Source organism: Jatropha curcas, chromosome 8 (genome assembly GCF_041381405.1).
Source record: "Jatropha curcas cultivar XTBG-Jc1 chromosome 8, XTBG_Jcur_1.0, whole genome shotgun sequence".
Taxonomy (NCBI): Eukaryota; Viridiplantae; Streptophyta; class Magnoliopsida; order Malpighiales; family Euphorbiaceae; genus Jatropha; species Jatropha curcas.
In genome coordinates, this window is record NC_143158.1 from 19,895,654 (window position 1) to 19,917,818 (window position 22,165).

A 22,165-nucleotide genomic window follows, 5' to 3' on the forward strand; every position below is an offset into this window, starting at 1 on the left:
AAAGAGAAGTGAGAAATCCGTCAATTCTCCGTTGGTTGGGGTGGCTGCAGAAGCTGGAGGATGGTCTGGAGTTGGCCTTGCATGGTGTCCATCCAAGAATCAAGACTGCCGTTCATAATCTCGATGGACTGGAAACGGTCCGTGATCATCGTTTCCATCCCATTAAGGCGCGCGTCAAAGAGGTCCATTCTAGACATCATTCTTGCAAGGACTTCATCATTTGACATGTTGGATGTTCCTTGGAACGATGGACCAGCGCCGGATGTACCTGCCCCAAAAGAAGAGGTAAAAGGTGGAGGGTTATCCTCCTCCATGTTAGCACCATCTGCTGCCTCTGCTCCTGCCTCATCAGTATTGATCTCTGGAGCACCCACTACTCGGTACGCATCCCCGACTTTTTCAATCAATTTCATGTGGATCATAACATCTAAATCCAGTCTAGTACCATGCCCCCCTCCAACACTCTCATGTACTGATCTAGGTGGTTGCCAAACTTGTAAATATCAAGCAATGCGGGTCACAAAACACCCCATCATTATAGCCCCTTTGTCGGCTCTAGCCACCCTTGCAAATTTCTGGCAGAGCCAATATCCAACATTCAACAAAACCCCATTTTCAATGGCCCACAGAAAATATAATTCATTCAAACCTAACACTCCGTCGCTCTCACTCCTTCCAAATATAGTGTTGGACAAGAATTTATGTATATATCTTAGGGCAGGGTTTTTCAGTTTAGAGGCTTTCGAATATCTAGGATTATAACTTATTTCAGCAGTGAAATCGTTCCACACACTTCTTGCATTAAAATCACTAGGTATCTGTATCTGAGCATTTTCTGTTGGAAATCCAAAAATGTGACTAACCTCATTCACAGACAGTTCAAAATCCTGGCTAGACAGCCTAAACCTAATCTTGCTCGGGGGAGATGTAGGTAAAAACCGAATAAAAGAGGAATAGGAACTCAAAAATTCTAGAGTAAATGGTGCATAGACTAGATCCTTCATAACAAGAAATTCCCCCCACCCTATTCTCTTAAGTGGTTCTAACACAATATCTCTAAGACCCACTTGTGCTAAGGCAGCCTCATCAATAAATCTATTCGGTAAAATAGGCCGAAGAGATAGTTTTGTGTACCTTTCTTGTTGTTCGGAAGAGGCAAACTCGAATGGAAGTGCAGGAGGTGAAGGAGGTTGAGGAGCCGTGGAGGATCGCGTAGTTGTACGCTTTCGAGCAGCAACGGAGGATGCGGGTCTGGTACGTTTGTATCTAGGAGGCATTGTTGAAGTTGATTATGTGAAAATTTTGGGTGGAGAGTGTTTGATTTGAGAGAAAAGGGAGAAGAAAAGAGAAAATTTTAGAGAGAAGAGGTGACGGCTAGGGCGTGCGAGATGGAAAATGGAGGGTTTGGGGGCGTGCTCTTTAAATAGGGGCGCCAATAAATGAGTTGGTCTGATCGTGGCACGGCCGTGCTGATAAGCACGGCCTGGGCGTGCTTTCCTCTGACCTGCAAAACAAAAGAAGAGGCGTACCTGGCACGGGCGTGCTTATTGGCACGCCTTGGGTTGATAATTATCGCACAAGTGGCACGGGTGTGCTACGGAGCACGGCTTGGGCATGCTCTTCTCTGCCTCTCAAATTGAAGAGTGCATGTGGATAGCACGAGCGTGCTATCTGGCACGCTTTGGGCGTGCTTGTCCCTACCTCTCAAGTGGTCTTGTCCTTTTTCAGTAGCACGGGCGTGCTACTGAGCACGGCTAGGGCGTGCTCTTCTCTGACCTTCAAGTGTGTTTGTCCCTTTTTCTATGGCACGGGCGTGCTGATGGACACGCCTGAGGCATGCTCTTCTCTGACCTTCAAGTGTCAGCACCCTGGAAAAACTCACGGGCGTGCTTCGGGGCATGCCGGGGCTGCTGGCTTCTCTTCTGATGGCACGGGCGTGCTATATAGCACGGCCAGGGCATGCTCTATTCTGGATTTCCACCTTTTCCTACAAAAATTCTAACTCAAACAAAAGAACACTCATGGATAAAATTTGGGAATTTGACAATTAAAACAGAAAATAAAATCAAATGAATGGAATGAAAATTTAGCAAGAAAATTAGATGGGTTGTCTCCCACAAGCACTTTTGTTTAACGTCGTTAAGTTCGACGCACTTACCCTAGTTTAGGCTAAGCAAGACCAATTGTACTCTTGATGGGTTCAAAGTTTTCATTATGATAGCTTCTCAAACGTTGAGCATTTACCTTGAAACTTCGATTTGACTTACAATCCACTATTTCAATCGCGCCATGAGGAAAGATTTCCTTGATTGTGAATGGTCTAGACCATCTAGAGCGCAACTTACCAGGGAATAACCGGAGCCTAGAGTGATAGAGCAACACCTGCTGGCCTACCTTTAGATCCCTCACGATAATACGCTTATCGTGCCATTGTTTAGTGCGATCTTTGTATATTTTAGCACTTTCATAAGCATGGAGGCGCAGTTCATCCATCATGTTTAGCTGTAACAAGCGTTTTTGTCCCACTTCTTTGGCATTAAAGTTAAGAAATTGAATGGCCCAAAACGCCTTATGTTCTAACTCTACAGGAAGATGACAAGCCTTACCATACACCATGCGATATGGAGACATACCTATAGGTTTTGAATGCCGTTCTGTAGGCCCATAGAGCATCGTCTAGCTTTTTGGACCAATCCTTTCTGATTGTCCAACAGTGGTTTCGAGGATCTTTTTGATTTCTCTGTTAGTGACCTCTACTTGTCCACTTGTTTGAGGATGATATGGAGTACCTACACGATGAGTGACACCATATTTTGCAAGAAGGGAATCTAAATATTTATTGCAAAAATGCTTACCTCCGTCCGTGATTATTGCTCTAGGAGTGCCATGCCTTGTAAAAATGTTTTTCTTAATGAAGCTCATCACACTTTTGGCATCGTTATTTGGAAGAGCAACAACCTCTGCCCATTTTGACACATAATCCACCGCCACTAGAATGTATTGATTTGAATACGATGGCGGAAAAGGTTCCATGAAGTCCAGACCCCATACGTCCAAGATTTCGACTTCAAGGATACTATTTAGGGGCATATCGTGTCTCTTCGAAATGTTACCTAACCTTTGACAACGATCACATAGACGAACATAATTATAAGCATCTTTAAAGAGATTAGGCCAATACAAACCACTTTCTAGTATACGCGCAGCTGTTTTGCTTGCTCCAAAGTGACCTCCACATTCCATTGAATGGCAAAATTTAAGGACACTTTCTATTTCAGTTTCCGGTATACATCTCCTAAAAAGCTGATCACTGCAATACTTGAACAAAAATGGCTCCTCCCAATAGTAGAATTTGATATCATGAAAAATTTTTTTCCTTTGTTGGTAAGAAAAATTAGGAGGAGGAATTTTGCAAACAAGATAATTAACTATGTCAGCGTTCCAGGGTGTTTGAGTATTTGCTACTAGAAGAAGTTGTTCATGGGGAAAACTTTCATTGATTTGTAGCTCGCTTGTATCTTCTTCCCCCAATTCAAGCCTGGAAAGATGGTCAGCGACGAGGTTCTCGGTCCCCTTTTTGTCGCGAATTTCTAGGTCAAATTCTTGCAATAAAAGTACCCAACGAATGAGTCTCGGCTTTGCATCTTTCTTTTCTAGCAAGTATTTGATGGCGGAGTGATCTGTGTAGACTATTGTTTTAGCTCCAATTAGATATGCCCTGAATTTGTCAAAAGCAAAAACAATAGCCAACAATTCTTTTTCCGTAGTTGCATAGTTTAATTGCGCATCATTCAATGTGCGACTTGCATAATAAATAACATGCAACTTTTTGTCTTTTCTTTGTCCAAGAACAGCTCCTACAGCATGATCACTAGCATCACACATGAGTTCAAAGGGTAAAGTCCAATCTGGTGTAGTGATGATCGGGGCTGAGATTAACTCCTTCTTCAACCTGTTAAAAGCATCTAAACACTCTTTGTCAAAATCAAAAGGAACATCTTTAACTAATAGATTGTAAAGAGGTTTAGTGATTTTTGAGAAATCCTTTATGAATCTCCTGTAGAATCCTGCATGCCCAAGAAAACTTCTTATACCTTTCACTGTGTTAGGAGGAGGTAGTTTTTCAATTACCTCAATTTTTGCCTTGTCTACTTCAATCCCTTTTTGAGAGATTTTATGCCCTAAAACAATACCTTCACTAACCATGAAGTGACATTTTTCCCAATTTAACACAAGGTTAGTATCTTCACATCGCTGCATTACTAAAGATAAATTATGAAGGCATGCATCGAAGGAAGAACCAAACACAGAAAAGTCATCCATGAATATCTCAATAAATTTCTCCACCATATCTGAAAAGATGGACATCATGCACCTTTGAAAGGTTGCAGGGGCATTGCATAGCCCAAAAGGCATTCGCCTATAGGCAAAAGTGCCATAAGGACAAGTGAAAGTAGTTTTCTCTTGGTCTTCAGGGGCTATAGGTATTTGGAAGTATCCTGAATAGCCATCTAAGAAACAATAAAAAGGATAACCTGCAAGCCTTTCAAGCATTTGATCAATAAAGGGAAGGGGAAAGTGATCTTTGCGTGTTGCTTTATTTAGTTTTCTGTAATCTATACACACACGCCAACCTGTGACTGTTCTTGTGGGGATTAATTCATTGTTTTCATTAGAAATAACAGTCATACCTCCCTTCTTTGGAACAACTTGGACAGGACTTACCCAATTACTGTCTGAAATTGGATAAATGATGCCGGCATCTAAGAGTTTAATAATTTCAGCCTTGACTACCTCCTTCATGTTCGGGTTCAATCGCCTTTGATGCTCGATTGAAGGTTTGTAGTCTTCTTCCATCAGGATTTTATGCATGCACACACTTAGGCTTATTCCTTGTAGATCCGAGATAGACCACCCTAATGCTTTCTTGTGCCTACGTAGAACCTGCAACAACCTTTCCTCTTGATCAAGCGTTAAGTGAGAAGAAATAATAACAGGAAAAGAATGGTTTTCACCTAAGAATGCATGTTTTAAATGAGGTGGAAGTTGTTTCAGTTCATGCTTAGGTAGTTCCTTTTCTTTTTCATTCAGGGTGCTTGGTTCATTAATGTTATTTTCGACATGCAAAGTGTTCTCCACACATTCATCAACAACATCAATTCTAAAACAGTCTCCATAATCCATAGGAAGTTTACAAGATTTAAGTACATCAAATACAATCTCTTCCTGTCCAACTCTTAGAGTCAACTTACCTTCATAGACATCAATTAATGCTCTTGCAGTTGCAAGAAAGGGCCTTCCCAGAATTAGAGATCCTTCCCTGTCTTCATCAATGTCAAGAATAACAAAATCAACAGGAAAGATGAATGTACCTACCTTTACAAGCACGTCTTCTACAATTCCTCTAGGATATTTAATTGAACGATCTGCTAATTGCAAAGACATCCTTGTTGGTTTGAGCTCTCCCATACCTAACATCTTAAAAACTTCACAGGACATAAGATTAATGCTAGCACCTAAATCTGCCAAAGCCTTTTCAAAGTCAAGATTACCAATGTTACAAGGGATAGAAAAACTTCCTGGATCTTTTAACTTTGGAGGCAGTTTGTTTTGGATAATTGCACTGCACTCCTCGGTTAACATTACCGTTTCTTGATCATCAATTTTTCGTTTCTTGCTCAGGATATCTTTTAGGAATTTAGCATAGCTAGGCATTTGAGTAAGAGCTTCAGCAAAAGGAATATTGATTTGAAGCTTCTTAAACACATCTAGAAATTTGAGGAAGCTCTTGTCATCTTATGCTTTCTTTAATCTTTGTGGAAAGGGAACAGGGGGAACATAGGGTTTTACCTTTTCTTTTTCCTCTAAGTCAATGATAGGCACTTTTGATTGTTCCTTTTCTTCCTTTTCTTTCCTTGTTGGTTCTTCTAATTGTTTGCCACTCCTCAAGGTGATAGCCTGCACTTGTTCTTTTGGATTCTTTTCAGTATTACTAGGTAACGTACCTTGAGGTCGAGATGCCATCATGTTTGCAAATTGCCCTAGTTGAATCTCCAAATTTCTTATTGCAGCCTGCTGGATTTTATGGTTTTCCCTGGTTTCATTCATGAATTCCATGTGTGATTTGGAAAGAGCAGTGAGGAGGTCATCATGAGATTTCTTTTCTGGAGGGTGGAACCCTGGTGGTGCATTCAAGGCATTGTTAGGATTACCATAAGATAGATTAGGATGATTCCTTAACCTGTTATCATATGAATTTGAATAGGGGTAATTCTTTCTTCCTTGATTCATCACATAGTTCACTTGCTTCAAAGTTTGTGGATTTAAGGAGTCCATAATGCACTCCCCAATTCCATGTTGTCCATTGCACCTATCACACACTTGCATAACAGAATTTACAGGATTAGTAGTTAACATATCCAATTTCCTTACCATGTTATCTACCTTGGCATTAAGTGCTGTAATGGCGTCTATTTCATAGACTCCTGCGGTTCTTCTTCTTTCGGTATTGTTTTGGTAGTGGCTGTTGCTTGCCATCTCCTCTATCAACTCATATGCTTCATCAATTCCTTTCTTTTCAAAGGATCCACCTGCAGCTGCATCTAAAGTAATTTTGATGTTAGGAGATAATGCATTATAGAAGGTTTGTACCTGTAACCACTTGGGCAAGCTGTGATGTGGGCACTTTCTTAACAAGTCCTTGAATCTTTCCCAAGCTTCATACAAGCTCTCTTGATCATGATGAGCAAATGTCATTATCTCATTGCGCAACTTGGTGGTTTTTGAGGATGGAAAGAATTTAGCTAGAAATTTTTGAGCTAATTCATCCCATGTTGTAAAACTTCCAGCAGGACACGATTGTAACCATGATCTAGCTTTATCCCTAAGAGTGAATGGAAAAGTCTTAATTTGATTGCATCTTCAGAGAACACCATTTTGTTTGAAAGTGTCACAAATTTCCAGAAAATTGGTGATGTGAGCATTAGGATCTTCACTAGGCTAAACCCCCATATTGGATCGAGGTAGAGAGCATTTGGATAATTGCGGGTTTAATCTCAAAGTTATTAGCTTCTACCCTAGGTCTAGTAATACTTGAGGTTGTCCATTCAGATTAGGTGTTGTATAATCCCTTAAGGTACGGACCAGGATGTTGAAGTGGTGGCCCGACTATGTTTTCGTTTCGTTTCGTTTTCGTTGGCCATGTCTGCTTGTTGTTCGAGTTTTATTTCTTGTGTTTTTCTTGCAGCGTTGAGCCTTCGAAGAGTTCGTTCAATTTCCGGATCAAAGATTAGAGGTTCAGTCTTCCTTGATCTTCTTTGCATAAAACACCTGGAACTAGTACTTAAAGAAAATTAAATAAAAGATGTCTAAATTAACAATAGGGTAATTCGTATTGATATTGATACTGCCAATCCCCGGCAACGGTGCCAAAAACTTGACAGCGTTTTTCGCAAGTGTACGAAATCGCAACAAGTAATATAGAGTAAGAGAGTATCGTATCCATAGGGATTGTTTATCAATTACCAAAATTATGTTAACCTATTATTATTTAGACGATGATAGGAGAGATTTGCTGTAAAGTAAATAAAATTTAAAGTAAAAACAGAAGAGATCAAACACAAAATTCAGGTGAAAAGAAATCAGAGGATTAAGCTACTAGGGAAATTGATTTCACTTAATTCTATCCAGCTTATCTTATTAGTTCATTAATCAACTTTAATTGTTCAAGTAGGAGAAACAACTCTAAAGTTACTAACAAGCTCTCCCAATTTATTGTTAGCTATTCTAATCCAGTTTAATTACCTATCTTTAATAGTGAAATTAAACATAAATCAGATCATTAGGTTTCATGGTTGTTTTGTGAGTTCACAACTTAATAATTTATTAACTTATGAAAACCCCCCTTGAGTCAAACCATATAACTTCCGCATCAAGTTATTATTCTCAAGTAAATTATTATCTTTTTCATATCAATAACCCTTCTCCCGAATGTGATTATTGAAATAATTCAATCCAGGGGAAATTTTCTGCCTGGAAGCCTTAAGCACAATAATAAGTTATAACAAGAATAAAGAAAAATAAATCTAATATTATAAACTGGAATCGAATTAAATTACATCAAATCCCTAGTATAAGAGTTTAGCTAGACATAGTAATTAAATTACACTCAATCATACTTGTATCATTCATCATATTTAAAGACAATAATAAAGAAAGAAACAAGATGAAGAGTTTAGAATAAAAACTGTATCACAACTATGTTGATGGCTTCCTTGAATCTTAGCACAATTAATTGATGCTTGAAATCTTTGAGAGAGAGAATTATGTAAAGAAATTGCATAAAAAACGAGGTCCCTTGTCATGAGAAGTTCCTCTCTTTATATAGAGTTCCTGAAGGCAAGTCTGACTCCTTTTAGGAAATAGAATCCTTATTTAGTGCAAAATCCTTTATAGGAGATCATGACTGTTTAGGCTCTTGATTTCTTCTTGATTAGGACTCCTTTTTCTCCAAGAATAGGTCCAGGTCTTGTTTAGTGTGTTTAGGAAACTCCCTGAAGTCGGCCCATGTGAGAAAAAGCTTGATTTGCGTATTAAATTCACGCTGGTTCCGCCTGCACAGCACGGGCGTGCTTCATGGCACGGGCTGGGTGTTCTTTGGTCTGGAAGTCTGCCTAGTGAAGCACGGGTTGTGCTAGGTAGCACGGGCTAGTGAAGCACTGAGGCACGGGCGTGCTACAAAGCATAGGCAGGGCGTGCTCTTCTCTGGAAGTCTGCCTAGTCTTGCCATGGGCGTGCTATGCTTGACACGCCCTGGTCCCATTGTAACACGGCCGTGCCTTTTGACACACCCAGGCCGTGCTCTCTTCTGTCTCTCCCTTTGTTTCCTTGGCTTATAAAGCTCTTTTCTGCGCCAAATTCCTACAATTTTCTGTTAGATCAAGCGGATTAAAGATCAAGGAAGCTTTTGAACACAATTATACTAAAAGTGATTTACAATCAAATTAAAGTAATAAAAACTTACTAAAATTCTAATAAAAACTATATAAAAAAAACCTATAAAATTAACACTTATCACATGTCTGCTCTCGCTTTTGCATTATCCTTTGTTTTCTCTTCAATGTTTATGACAGTGTTGAACAGATTTTCAAACACATTTTTTCTATGTGCATCACATTAAGGTTATGATGGATAAGACGTGAACTCCAATATGGCAAATCCCAAAAGATGCTTCGCTTTTTCCACCCGCTATTCCTGCCAATTCTTGCATTTGCCTCATTTGCACCTAACTCTATAACTTTCATAAGCCCCAGATCTTCAATTTCTTGTAATATTTCAGCACCAGACTTCACAGGCGGAGGGGGTTCAACAATAGTCGTGTTCTTTCTAAAGCATTGTCGATTTCCCCACCAAGGGTGAGATTCTGGTAAGAATTTGCGATGACAATCAAACCAACATTGTTTACCTCCATTCTTTAGTGTAAATGCGTTAGTGTTTTCCATACAATGAGGACAACCCAATTTTCCTGTCGTACTCCACCCAGATAACATTCCAAATGCTAGAAAATCACTGATGGTCCAAAGTAAAGCAGCTCGCATTATGAAATTCTGATTGGTCGAAATATCGAATGTTTCAACCCCATATTCCCATAAATAATTAAGTTTGGCAATCAAAGGCTGCAGAAAGACATCAATTTTATGTTTCGGATTAGAAGGGCCAGGAACAATAACACACAAAAACATATATTCATCTTTCATACACATTGATGGTGGTAGATTATATGGTGCGACAATGACTGGCCATGATAAATATTGTTGTCCTGATTGGCCAAACGGTTGAAACCCATCAGTACAAAGCCCCAATCTAACATTTCTCATATTAGCAGCAAACACAAGATGAATGTTATCAAAATGTTTCCATGCTTCAGAGTCTGACGGATGAATCATTATACCATCCTCATATTCATGCAAAGCATGCCATGTCATGTGTTCAGCTGTCGCCTTAGATGCATATAACCTTTGAAGGCGAGGAACAAGAGGGAAATAATACTTCTTCTTGAAAGCCCTTGACCCTGCCGTTGATATCTTAGAAGATTACAAAACTTGCAGTCTCTGAATTTCGAGTCAACACCCCAGAATATCATACAATTATTATGACAGCAATCAATCTTTTCTACGGGTAGTCCCAATCCTCGAACTAATTTTTTTGTCCGATAAAAATTATCAACTATTGAATGGCCTTCAGGTAACATTTCCTTTGCTAACTGCAAAAAATGATCGTAACACCTTTCTGAAAAATGGTGCTCCGCTTTCATGTGTAGTAATCGTGCCACAACAGATAGAACTGAATGATTCTTGCATCTAGGCCACAGTTAACTGTTAGCTGCACTTAGCATGTCAAACAATTGTTGTGCTGCTACGTTTGGCAATTCCTCCATATCATCTCAATGACATTCTACTCTACTCGCATCGATTACCATATCATTGCATTGATTTCCATACAGAAATTGATAAGGCTGACCTTCTAAACTTACCGGAATGGAGAGGCCTGACCCACTGGCAACTCGAGGTTCACCATGATGTATCCATTCGTAATAATTTTCCACGAACCCATTTTTACATAAATGAAGTTTCACTGTATCGATGTTTAAGAAGGCTCTATTTCGACACTTCTCGTGATTACATGGACACCTCAACTTATTACCATCCATACAACTGGGATTACCAACTGCAAACTGTATAAACGCCTCCAATCCTTGCAGGAACTCTTGTCTTAATATCCCATTGACCTCGAACCTCCAGTACATCCAATCTCGATTAAGTCGCATTTTTTTTACCTAATTAACACTGTGTTTATAAAGGGCAAATTATATGTAATTGCATTAGTCTAAACCATCCTTAAAACATGCCACAATGTAATGTTCAATTTACACTTCTAACTTACTAAGGTTATTTCTATAATAAGGGTAACTATATATAAATGTAAAATCACTAAGTTCATTAATTCACTAAGTTCATTTATTACCTTTACCCTAGCTAATAAAGGTAACTGTACTATTCCACATATTGACTTTTTTGGAAAAAAATTCGGCAGCACTTTGGTACAACACAATTAAATCTCAAATATAAATACACTTCAATAAACACTTCTATATCATACCAACATTCTCCAAAGGCAAAATGGCCACTACTAGGTCTCCAACCCAAACGCATCATTCATTAAAAAAAAAATTTAAGAATAATAACAACAATAATAACAAAAATAAAATGCATTATTTCATAATTATAAAAAAAGAGTAATTTTAATTACATGTACCATAACAATTGGCTTCAATCTATTATTGCTATTCTGTATCATGTATCATGTGGCAAAGTTATAACTTATATTTGGACTAGTTTTTTTTTTTTTACTAAAATATCCTTATAGTGATTTTGAGTTTTTGTGTTTTTAGAGGGTAATAGCTCAAAGACTAAAAGAAAGGAGCCTATTACGACCTAATTGTGTAATTTGGAGCACTAATTTAAGATTAATGCAATCTACATTCTTTTTTCCCAAATTTGGTACTTTATAGTTTTTGTGTCATTTTTCATATTATGTGTGTAAATGTTTTATTTTAGTGAAATTAAGTACTTAAATGAGTTTAACTATGTTGCAAATATGTGATTTCACCCTTGGTATAAATTATATGCATTTGATGTAAAAAGTCTCTAGGAGGCCAAACCTCCACGGGGGATTTCCTTTGATTTTATGCCTTGTTTTCGTATTTTAAGGCTTTGTTATTTTGGTTTATGAGATGTTAGTATGATATGTACCTTTGTTTGAATTTAAAATGTTTGATTCTGTTATTTCTTGTGTTGGCCGAACCACCCTCTAGGGGATCTTATTATTTTTGTTGATTATATTGGTGATTTAAGTGTTTAAACATGTTAATGGATGGACTAAGATGCTTAATGTTATGAAAATGAAATTTCAGGACTTGATTTATAAGAAATCACATGAGGCCGAACCTCAGCCAAAATGATAATTTAATTAATTTAAAATTTTAAAAGAAATTAATTAAGGAATAAAGGACTAAAATTGAAATTTAATTAAAGGACTTGAGAACTTAGATGGAAATTAGGTATCGTTGCAAAATTTGGGCCTAAACATGGACCTAGTGGACAAATTCAAGGACTAACGACTTAATGAGACTTATTTGAGGACCTATGGACAAATTAGTGGACCAATTGGATTAATTTGACTAATTAACTTAATTAAGGTCTAGATTGAAGGACTTAGTAAAATTAGAGACCTAATTAAATAAATTGTGAATCTATTAGGTCAAAATGGTTAATTAATTAATTAGGTGAATTAGAGGACTTAATGTAATATTGAATTAAATGGGCCTTAAGACTTAATTAAGTCAAAGTTACCTTAAACCTTTGACTTAATTTGACTCTTTTGATTTAATTAGTTTTAATTATGTGATTATGTTGTGAATTGAATTCATTTTATGACCTTTCATTTGAAATTCTCATGTACCTAATATTACATGAGAAATATATGAAAAATGTGGATTATATATATTATGTCATGATTAGAGTTTTATTTACCATTTTCGAGTACGCCTACAAAGAAATAAAATATTTTTACTAAAATAACAATAACAATAATAATAATAATAATAATAATAATAATAATAATAATAATAATAATAATAATAATAATAATAGTAACAATAATAATAATAATAATAATAATAATAATAATAATAATAATAATAATAATAACAACAACAACAGTAACAATAATAATAATAATAATAATAATAATAATAATAATAATAATAATAATAATAATAATAATAATAACAGTAACAAAAATTATAATAATAATTAATAATTAATAATTAATAATAACAGTGCCTAAATATTCCTAATCGCAACTATAAAAAACCAACCATAATTTATTATAATAAAAACAAATAAAATCGCAAAAAAAAAAAAAAAAATCCAAAAAAGAATCGCAAACCAAAACTTACCTGAAATTGTTTCCAAACAGCAATGGAGTGATTGGAGTTCCAACGGAGCGGAGTTGGCAGCGTCAGGCGGGCTGGAGCAGCATCAGGAAGAGCTGGAGCGGCGCTGCGAACGGAGGAGAGGAGAGGAGGAGGAGAAGAAAGAAAGAAGAAGAAAGAAGAAGGAGGGCGTCTGGCGTTTAAAGCCCTAAATTTTGCGACCGACAAATCGGTCACAAATTTCATTAATATCGGTCGCAAATTTAAACTCTGCGACGTCGTTTTACTTCGCAATAAAATTGCGACTAAAAGTGTCGATCGCATATTATCGGTCGCCAATCGGTCTCATAACTTATTCCTCATTTTGAAGCGCGCAATTTTGCGACGGAATGAAAGGTAGTCGCAAATCGGTCTCAAATCCGTAGTACACTGGTCGCAAATTGAAAAACAAACTCGCGGGAATTTTTAGCGCTACAGTTAGCGACTGTTTGTCCATAGGTCGCAAATCGGTCGCAATTCGGCGCTTTTTTTTTGTAGTGTATGTATATCTTCCTCAATATAGCCATGTGACTATTTTGGCAACATAAGAAAAAAGGTCGGTATAGTCAAGCCCTAGCATCTGATTGAACCCTTTTGCCACTAACCTGGCTTTAAATTTATCAATTGTATCATCTGACTTATATTCTCTATACCCACTTGCAACCAATGGGTTTCTTTCCTTTTGGTAACTATGTCAGATCTCATGTATGATTAGCTTTTAGGGCCAAGCTCATTCTGCATAGCCTTTACCCAATTTTCATTCAATTTTGCATGATAGTATGATGTAGGTTCATGAATATGTGACATTATTTTGGAAAGCAGGTATGAAGATGAAAAAGAACAACTAGACATGTCTAATGTATTTTTTGCATTTGCAGGAAATGATGTTGTGCCTTGGAAAGTGACAGTAGCAATAAAGTTAGATAACCATATGGGCTTGGAATGGGTTTTGGAGCTTCTTCTCAGGTTTGGTATAGGGTTTTGTGGTGCTGTAACTAGTAAGGGTGAAACTAAGGTATTTGCAATTGGAATTAGGTTAGATGGAATTATTGTATCTGAGTTTGTGATATGAGGTGTATTTGAATGATTTGGATTAGGTATGGATATTTGTTTATGCGTTGTTTGTGTGTCTGACAGGTTTTCTGTGTTTGTGGTTATATATGTACTGGTTATGGTGGTATAAAAGGGTTCTGTTTTGTGGTCCTCAAGACAAGTTAGTAGGGTAAAATCTGTTATGCATTCTGGTTTAGAATTGTGAAAGGGAAAGATATTTTCCTTGAAGTTTTTATCTGTAGAATGAAAAATGACCTTAGTATTTAGATCATATAACCTGTAAGCTCTTTGTTGTGGGGCATAATCTAATAGGACACTAGGAATGGCTCTATGATCAAACTTTCCTTTTTGGGGTTTAACATTTGACGCAAAACATAGGCATCGAATCACCTTGAAATGACTTAAATCAGGAGTTGTGTTATGTAAGATTTCATAGGGGGATTTCCATTCTAATGTTTCTATTGGGATTCTATTAGCTATGTGTGTTACTGTGACTAATATTTCTGACCAAAAGGTTTTTGGTAAATGGATTGAACTATGATAGCCCTACCAATCTGCAACAATGTTTTATGTTTGATTTCAACTCTTCCTTTTTGTTGAGGGGAGTATAGGCTAGTTAATTGGTGTAAAATTCCCTTTGATTGAAACAAGTCTCTCATTTTACTATTTACAAATTTTGTCCCATTATTAGTCCTTATCTTTCTAACTATGGTTCTAAATTGGGTTTTAACTAGATTCAAGTAATGTGTGATGACATCAAATACCTGAAATTTATTTGTCGCCATATAAACCCGTATCTGATATGATCCTCTACTATAATAACCATGTACCTAGCTCCTGTTATAGAGGTTACTAAATAGGGCCCTCAAACATCCATGTAAACTAACTCAAAGATGTTACTTGTGTCACTTGTGTTACTTCTAGTAGGAAATAAAGGCTGTCTATATTGTTTGGATAATGGACACACAAAACAATCAAGAGGCTCCACATTAATATTCTGTAAATGTGTTATATGCTTCAATCTTTGATCCATTATGTGTCCTAGTCTACTGTTCCACAATAGGCTTATATGTTTTCTGTGATTGTGACAGGCATTATTAGCTGAAAAATCAATAGTTGCAAAAGAGGGGGTAGCATTGTTTGTATTTACAAGGAATGAGCTAGAATTTAAGTGGTATAAGCTCCCATTCACCTTCCCAATGGCAATGATGACATTTTCTCCAAATCCAACAAGATGCAATGGTTTGGTAAAGTCTTAATTGAGATATTGTTTATTTTTGCTAATGTATGAAGTGAAATTAAATTGCATGTGAAACTAAGTAGAAAAAGCACATTGTATAGAGTCAAATTGTTATGTAAAAGTATTGTGTCAATGTGAGTGATATATTTGAAAAACCCATCAAGTAGCTTTATTGGTTTTGGCTTAGGAAGTTTATAAAGTGTGTCAAAGAGATGTACGTTATATGTCATATGGTCTGTGGCTCCTGTGTCCACAATCCAATCAGGATGATTACTGTTTAAAGCAGATGCAAAACTTGTTGTGTTGATCTTTGAAACTTCATAATTGTGATTCTCAGAAACTTCTTTCCCCTTTATTACTCTTATGACTTCACTTTGTATCAGCTTTGTTATGTTCTCATTAATGTCACCATATGCATTTGAGGAGTTGATTGAATTTGTGAGTGGTGTTTCAATGCTTGGTGAACTCATACTTGCATTAGCTTTTACATTTTTCTACTTCAACTCATAATACCACTCCGGATAGCCAAAAAGCTTGAAAAAACTGTCCTTTGAATGACCCCCAGCCTTACTATAATCACAGAATATTTCCTCTTTCTTCTTATTGTAGAACCTCTTCCCTGTTGTTTGGTCTTCATTGTATTCCTTATGGTTTTCGAAAATTTCTGGAAGGTTTCTGTGCATACATCAAAGTTGTAGTTTCGTTAGATTCAAATGTTGGACTGTGTATTTCTCTTTGTTTCTCCACTCTTAGTATCATTGAATATGCATGATTTACACATGGGAAGGGTTCCATAAGCAAGACCTGATTCTTTATATTGTCAGCTTCCATTTAAGCCCATTAGAAACCGAATGAGCTTATCTTCAGTATCCAAACCTACCATAGCCTTAGATGTACCATAATCATAGGTAGGTAGTGGTCTTAAGCATGCCAATTCATCCCATAGCTTCTTGAGTTTTGTAAAATACACCATATTAGACTAGTTTCCCTAAGTTAAGCTACATATTTCTTGTTTAATTTGGTAGAGTAGGGTCCATTACTCTCAGTAAACCTCTAAGATAATTCCTCCCATAGTTCCTGAGCACTGTTGTAAACAAAAAAGCTTCAACAATATCTTTGGATATGGAATTCAAGATCCAAAATACAAGCGTACTATCAGCCCTCAACCATTTGTCATAAAATGGTGAATTAGTTGTAGGTTTAGGATGTCTACCATCGATAAACCCTAGTTTATCTTTGGCTCTTAAAGCAATTAGCATGGATCTACTCTATGACGGATAGTTACTGCTAGTGAGAGATACACTAACCAAATTAGAATTAGTATATCTGAATCTTCTTGATTTGTTCTCTGTGGTGGTTTTGTCGCCATTGATGAAAACTTTATTTTTTAGGTCAAAGATTTCTGCTAAGAATAACTAGATCCAAGGAAGAAGACAAATCACAATTAAGGCATCAGTTTTACAGGCTCTAATACCATGATGAAGTTTAGAAGAAACTAATGTTAAGTTTCATTAGAAGAAGAAGATTAGAGAGAAAAATATCTATTTATTGTATTGATTGTAATCGAATGAAAAGATATTTACATTGTATTAGCTATATATTGCATGTAACAAGGAAACTATAGCTAGCAAATCTGTAACCGTCAGCCAAGTCAGCAAGTGTTGTTGGATGATAGGTTTTATTTTTATAGTTATTTTTATTAAGTTTTCTTTACGATTTCTTTTAATTTTTTTTTATTTTATTTTAGTTAAAATATTTATGTTTTTCAATAAACTTTCCTTGAATCATAGTTCACTTAACCTTGAGAAATTTTATAGGATTTTTATAGGAAACCAGCCAAAAATGCAAGAAATGATCAATTGTCAAAGACTTCCAACAAGTAGCACACCCAGGGTGTGCTACCTAGCACTCTTGTGCTACTCTGTAGAGTGCAACTTGGCCAAAGTTCCAAACTAAGCCCGGGTTGCTTGCATGGGTTTGTATAAAGATATTGTTGGACGTGCCATATTAAAGCTAGAGTCCAATTTAGATGCTAGGAGAGTCCTAATTGGGAAGAAATACAAAGCATAAACAGTTTCCTATCTCCAAAAAATTTCTTCCTCAATGGACATTCACTTTCCTAAACTAATTCGAAAATATTTCAAAAAGTTTATATAAAGAGAGAGACTAGCCATAATCTAGAGACTTCCATTGTATATTCCATCTTTTGTCCAATTATTTTCTACATATCTTCTCTCTATTTAAGACTTAAGTATTCAAGTTGGTGCCAAGATTCAAGGAAGCCGCTCAAGCCGATTATCGACTAGTTTTTATTTCTAAACTCTCTTCTTGTTTATTATTCTTTATGAGATTATTTATAAGTTTACTTGAGTTTAATTTATTTACAATGTCGAACTAAATCCTTTTACTAGGGATATGATGTAGCTTAAATTCAACTCTATTTTATAATATTAAATTTGATTTTCTTTATTCAAGTAAAATGTATTATTGATCTTAATGCTTCCATGTAGAGTTTCTTTCATGGATTGATTTATTTCATTAACACTATTAAGAGAAGGGTTTTTATATGAACATGGTAATATATTTCATAAAAATAACAACTTGATGTGAGAGTTAGATGGTTTGACTCATGGGATGTTTTCATAAAATTAAAGGCCTTAATTTGTGAATTCCTGAATAATCACAAGAACTCAATGATTTAATCTATGTTTGGTTGCGCCATTGAGAGATGGGTAACTGAATTGGGTTAAAAACCCTAATAAAATATCGAGAGAGCTTATTAGCGATTTTAGGGTTATTTCTCCTTCTTGAATAATTAAAATTGATTATCAAACTAATAGAATAAATTGGATACAATTAAGTGAAATCAAGATCCCTAATAACTTTTAAACCTTGATTTCTTTTCAACAATTACTTGCTTGATCTCATTCTCATAGTTTTACTTTAATTCTTTTTTTTTTTACAGTCATCTTTCTTATTTTCGTGTAAATACTAGTAGGCTAACACAATTTTGGTACTTGGTAAACAAACCTTGTGGGACGATACTCTACTAATTACCCTATTATTAATTTAAAGATTTATTTTCTATTACTTTAATTTTTTTTTCTTTTACAACAAGTTTCAGGTGTTTTATGCAAAGGAGATCTCGTAGCATTGGACATTTGATTTTTGACTTAGAAATTGAAAGGACCTGGCGAAGAAATAACGCTGCCAAAAGAGGTCGAGAACGTGAACAAAGAAGACAATCAACCATGGCTGACAAAGTGGAATTACGAGATTTATTAGTGCAAGAAGAACAGCATGTTCTGCAACATCAGCTCAATCAAAGGCCCCAACCTCATGTTCACACCTTGCATGATTACACAACTCCTTCTCTTAACGGGGCCATTTCAAGTATCACCAGGCTGAGGGTGGAAGCTAACAACTTTGAGATTAAGTCTATAATTATTCAAATGTTATCCACCTCAATTCAGTATGGAGGTTTGCCTAGTGAAGATCCCAATGCCAACATCACAAACTTCCTGGAGATTTTAAATGATACTTCCAAGCAAACAAAGTTTCTGAAGATGCTATAAAATTGAGACTATTTCCTTTCACTCTAAGGGATAAAGCACGTTCCTAATTGCAATCATGCCCAGTTGGAAGTTTCACTACTTGGGAGGAACTAGCTAGAAAATTCTTGGCGAAATTCTTTCCATCCTCAAATACTACAAAGCTTCGAAATGAGATGACTTTTGCTCACCATGATTAAGAGAGTTTGTATGAAGCTTGGGAGAGATTCAAAGACCTGTATAGGAAATGTCACCATAGTTTACCCAAGTGGTTGCAGGTACAAGCTTTCTATAAAGCATTGTCTCAGAACACAAAGATCACTTTGGATGTCACTGCTAGATGTTCTTTTGAAAGAAAGGGGATTGATGAGGCATATGATTTGATAGAAGAGATGGCGAGCAATAGCCATTACCAAAATACCTCCAAAAGAAAGAAGCCTGCTAGAATTTATAAGATTGTTGTCATCATCGCATTAAATGCCAAAGTGGACAATATGGTAAAGAAACTAGATTTGTTGACCACTAAGTCTATTAATTCTATTGTGCAAGCATATGATAGACGTAATGGAAAACATGGAGTTGGGGAATGTGTGTTGGATAATCTAAATCCTCAAACTTTGGAGCAAGTCAACTACGTGATGAATCAAGGAAGGATTCTAACTCTTATGATAACAGGCTGCAGAATCATCCTAATCTTTCTTATATGAATCCAAACAATGCCTTGAATGCACCACCAGGTTTTCCTCCTTAAGAGAAAAAGCCTAATGATGACCTCCTCACTGCTCTTTTTAAATCTCACATGGATTTTATGAATGAAACTCAGGAGAATCATAGAGTCCAACAAGCTGCGATAAGGAATTTGGAGATTCAAATGGGACAAATTGCTAAGATGATGGCTTCTAGACCTCAAGGTATGTTATCTAGTAACATTGAAAAAAATTCTAAAGAACAGGTACTTGCTATCACTTTAAGGAATGGGAAGCAATTAAAAGATCCACCTAGGAAGGAGGTACATAAGCAAGAGGAGGAAAAGAAGAAGATTCCTATTATTGATCTTGAGGAGAAAGAGGAAGTAAAGCCTTATGTTCCACCCATCCCTTTTCCACAAAGGCTTAAAAAAATCAAAAGATGATAAAAGCTTCCTTAAATTTCTTGATGTCTTCAAAAAGTTCCAAATCAACATTCCTTTTGTTGAAGCTCTTGCTCAAATGCATATTTATGCAAAGTTCTTGAAGGAGATCCTTTCAAAGAAGAGGAAGATTGATGATCGAGGAACGGTTAACAGAGGAGTTAGTGCAATTATTCTAAATAAATTGTCTCTAAAGTTAAAAGATCTAGGAAGTTTTTCTATCCCTTGTAATATTAGAATCTTGATTTTGAAAACGCATTGGTTGATTTAGGTGTAAGTATTAATCTTACGTCTCTATTAAAAAAACTAGTGTATCGATCAATCAAATATCCAAAGGGGTATTGTAGAGGATGTGCTCATTAAGGTAGGTAAATTTATTTTTCCTGTTGGTTTTATTATCCTTGACATAGACAAAGATAGAGAGGGATCACTAATCCTTGGTCGACCTTTCCTTGCAACCGCAAGGGCCTTGATTGATGCCTATGAAGGTAACTAACCTTAAGGGTAGGTCAAGAGGAGGTTGTTTTTAATGTTCTTAAATATTGTAACTATCCTATGGACTCCAATTATGATTTTAGAGTTGATGTTATTGATGATTGTGTAAAAGACACCTTATAAGTTAAAGAAAAGTTGAATATTGATAAAGGTGACATAAACATGAACTTCTAAAGCATCAAAGGTGAGGAAAAGGGTGAACTACCCAAGCAAGAACTGAAACAACTCCTTTTCCATTTAAAATATGTATTTTTAGGTGAGAATAATTCTTTTCCTGTTATTATTTCTTCTCATTTATCACTCGATCAGGAGAAACGGTTGTTGCTGGTTTTAGGAAAGCATAGGAAGGCTTTAGGGTGGACAATTTTAGATTTAAAGGGTATCAATTCAAGTGTGTGCATGCATAAAATTTTGATGGAAGATGACTATAAGCTTCCAATTGAGCATCAAAGGAGACTAAATCCAAACATGAAAGAAGTGGTTAAATGCTGAAATCATTAAGCTCTTAGATGTTGGCATTATATGCAATCTCGGATAGTAGTTGGGTAAGTCTCGTGCAAGTTGTTCCAAAAAAATGAGGTATGACAGTTATTTCTAATAAAAGTAATGAGTTAATCCCTATTAGAATTGTCACGGCTTGACGTGTGTGTATTGATTATCAAAAGTTGAAGAAACCAACACGCAGAGATCACTTCCCTTTGCCTTTTATTGACCAAATGCTTGAGAGACTTGTAAGTTATCCTCATTATTATTTCCTAAATGGTTATTCGGGGTATTTCCAAATACCCATAGCTCCCAAGAATCAAGAGAAGAATATTTTACATGCCTATATGGTACTTTTGCCTATAGGAGAATGCCTTTTGGTTTGTGCAATGCACCCATGACTTTTCAAATATGTATGATGTCCATATATTCTAACATTGTTGAAAAATTCATTGAGGTGTTTATGGATAATTTTTCTGTTTTTAGCCCTTTTTTTAATTCTTGTCTTTATAACCTCTCTTTAGTCATGTAAGAGGATAACCAACCTTATTTTAAATTGGGAAAAATGTCAATTTATGGTTAGTGAAGGTATTGTTTTAGGGCATAAAATTTCCAAGGAGGGAATTGAGGTAGACAAAGCCAAGATTGAGGTAATTGAAAGAAATACCTCCTCCAAATTTAGTGAAGGGGGTAAGAAGTTTTCTTGGCCATGCAGGTTTCTATAGGAGATTCATCAAAGCCTTCTCAAAAATCATAAATTGTAATTTATTGGTTAAAGATGTTCGTTTTGATTTTAACGAAGAGTGTTTAATTGCTTTTAATAGATTGAAAGAAGGAATTGATATTAGCTCCTATTATTGCAACATCGGATTGGAGCCTATTGAACTCATGTGTGATGCTACTGATCATGCCATAGGAGCTATTCTTAGGCAAAGAAAAGAAAGGAAGTTGCATGTCGTTTATTATGCTAGTCGTACATTAAATGATGTGCAACTAAATTATGCCACCACAGAGAAGCAGCTGCTAACTATTGTTTTTGCTTTTGATAAATCTAGAGCATATTTAATTAGAGTTAAAACTATAGTATATATTGGTCATTTGGCAATCAAATATTTGCTAGATAAGAAAGATGCAAAGCCTAAACTAATTCGTTGGGTTCTTCTTTTGCAAGAATTTGATTT

The 22,165-nt window shown here is 36.1% G+C and overlaps 1 protein-coding gene, 1 non-coding gene and 1 pseudogene across 2 annotated transcripts; 1 reads left to right on the forward strand and 2 right to left on the reverse strand.

The window, feature by feature from the left end:
* Positions 1-1,878: 1,878 nt before the first annotated feature.
* LOC149494300 (uncharacterized) lies at positions 1,879-13,490 on the reverse strand. The gene is made up of 3 exons (XM_089725457.1): positions 13,448-13,490; positions 9,409-10,069; positions 1,879-1,987 (listed from the first exon to the last, which is right to left on the reverse strand). Exons 1-3 carry the CDS (start codon positions 13,488-13,490, stop codon positions 1,879-1,881), a joined length of 813 nt encoding a protein of 270 aa, XP_089581583.1.
* LOC149494301 (small nucleolar RNA R71) lies at positions 6,668-6,774 on the forward strand. The gene has a single exon (XR_016322360.1). It is a non-coding gene; the product is annotated as a small nucleolar RNA R71 (small nucleolar RNA).
* Positions 13,491-19,038: 5,548 nt separating the features above from the next.
* On the reverse strand, positions 19,039-19,139 carry LOC149494302 (small nucleolar RNA R71; annotated as a pseudogene).
* Between the last annotated feature and the right edge of the window lie 3,026 nt (positions 19,140-22,165).

Bases quoted from the DNA above. Each gene is read 5' to 3' on its own strand.
- LOC149494300 (XM_089725457.1), bottom strand. From the start codon at position 13,490: ATGGACAAACAGTCGCTAACTGTAGCGCTAAAAATTCCCGCGA. The intron at 10,070-13,447 runs GTTTGTTTTTCA...TATCAACGGCAG, and splicing joins AGCGCTAAAAATTCCCGCGA to GGTCAAGGGCTTTCAAGAAG. The intron at 1,988-9,408 runs GTGGGGAAATCG...GAATTTTTGTAG, and splicing joins TTACCAGAATCTCACCCTTG to GAAAAGGTGGAAATCCAGAA.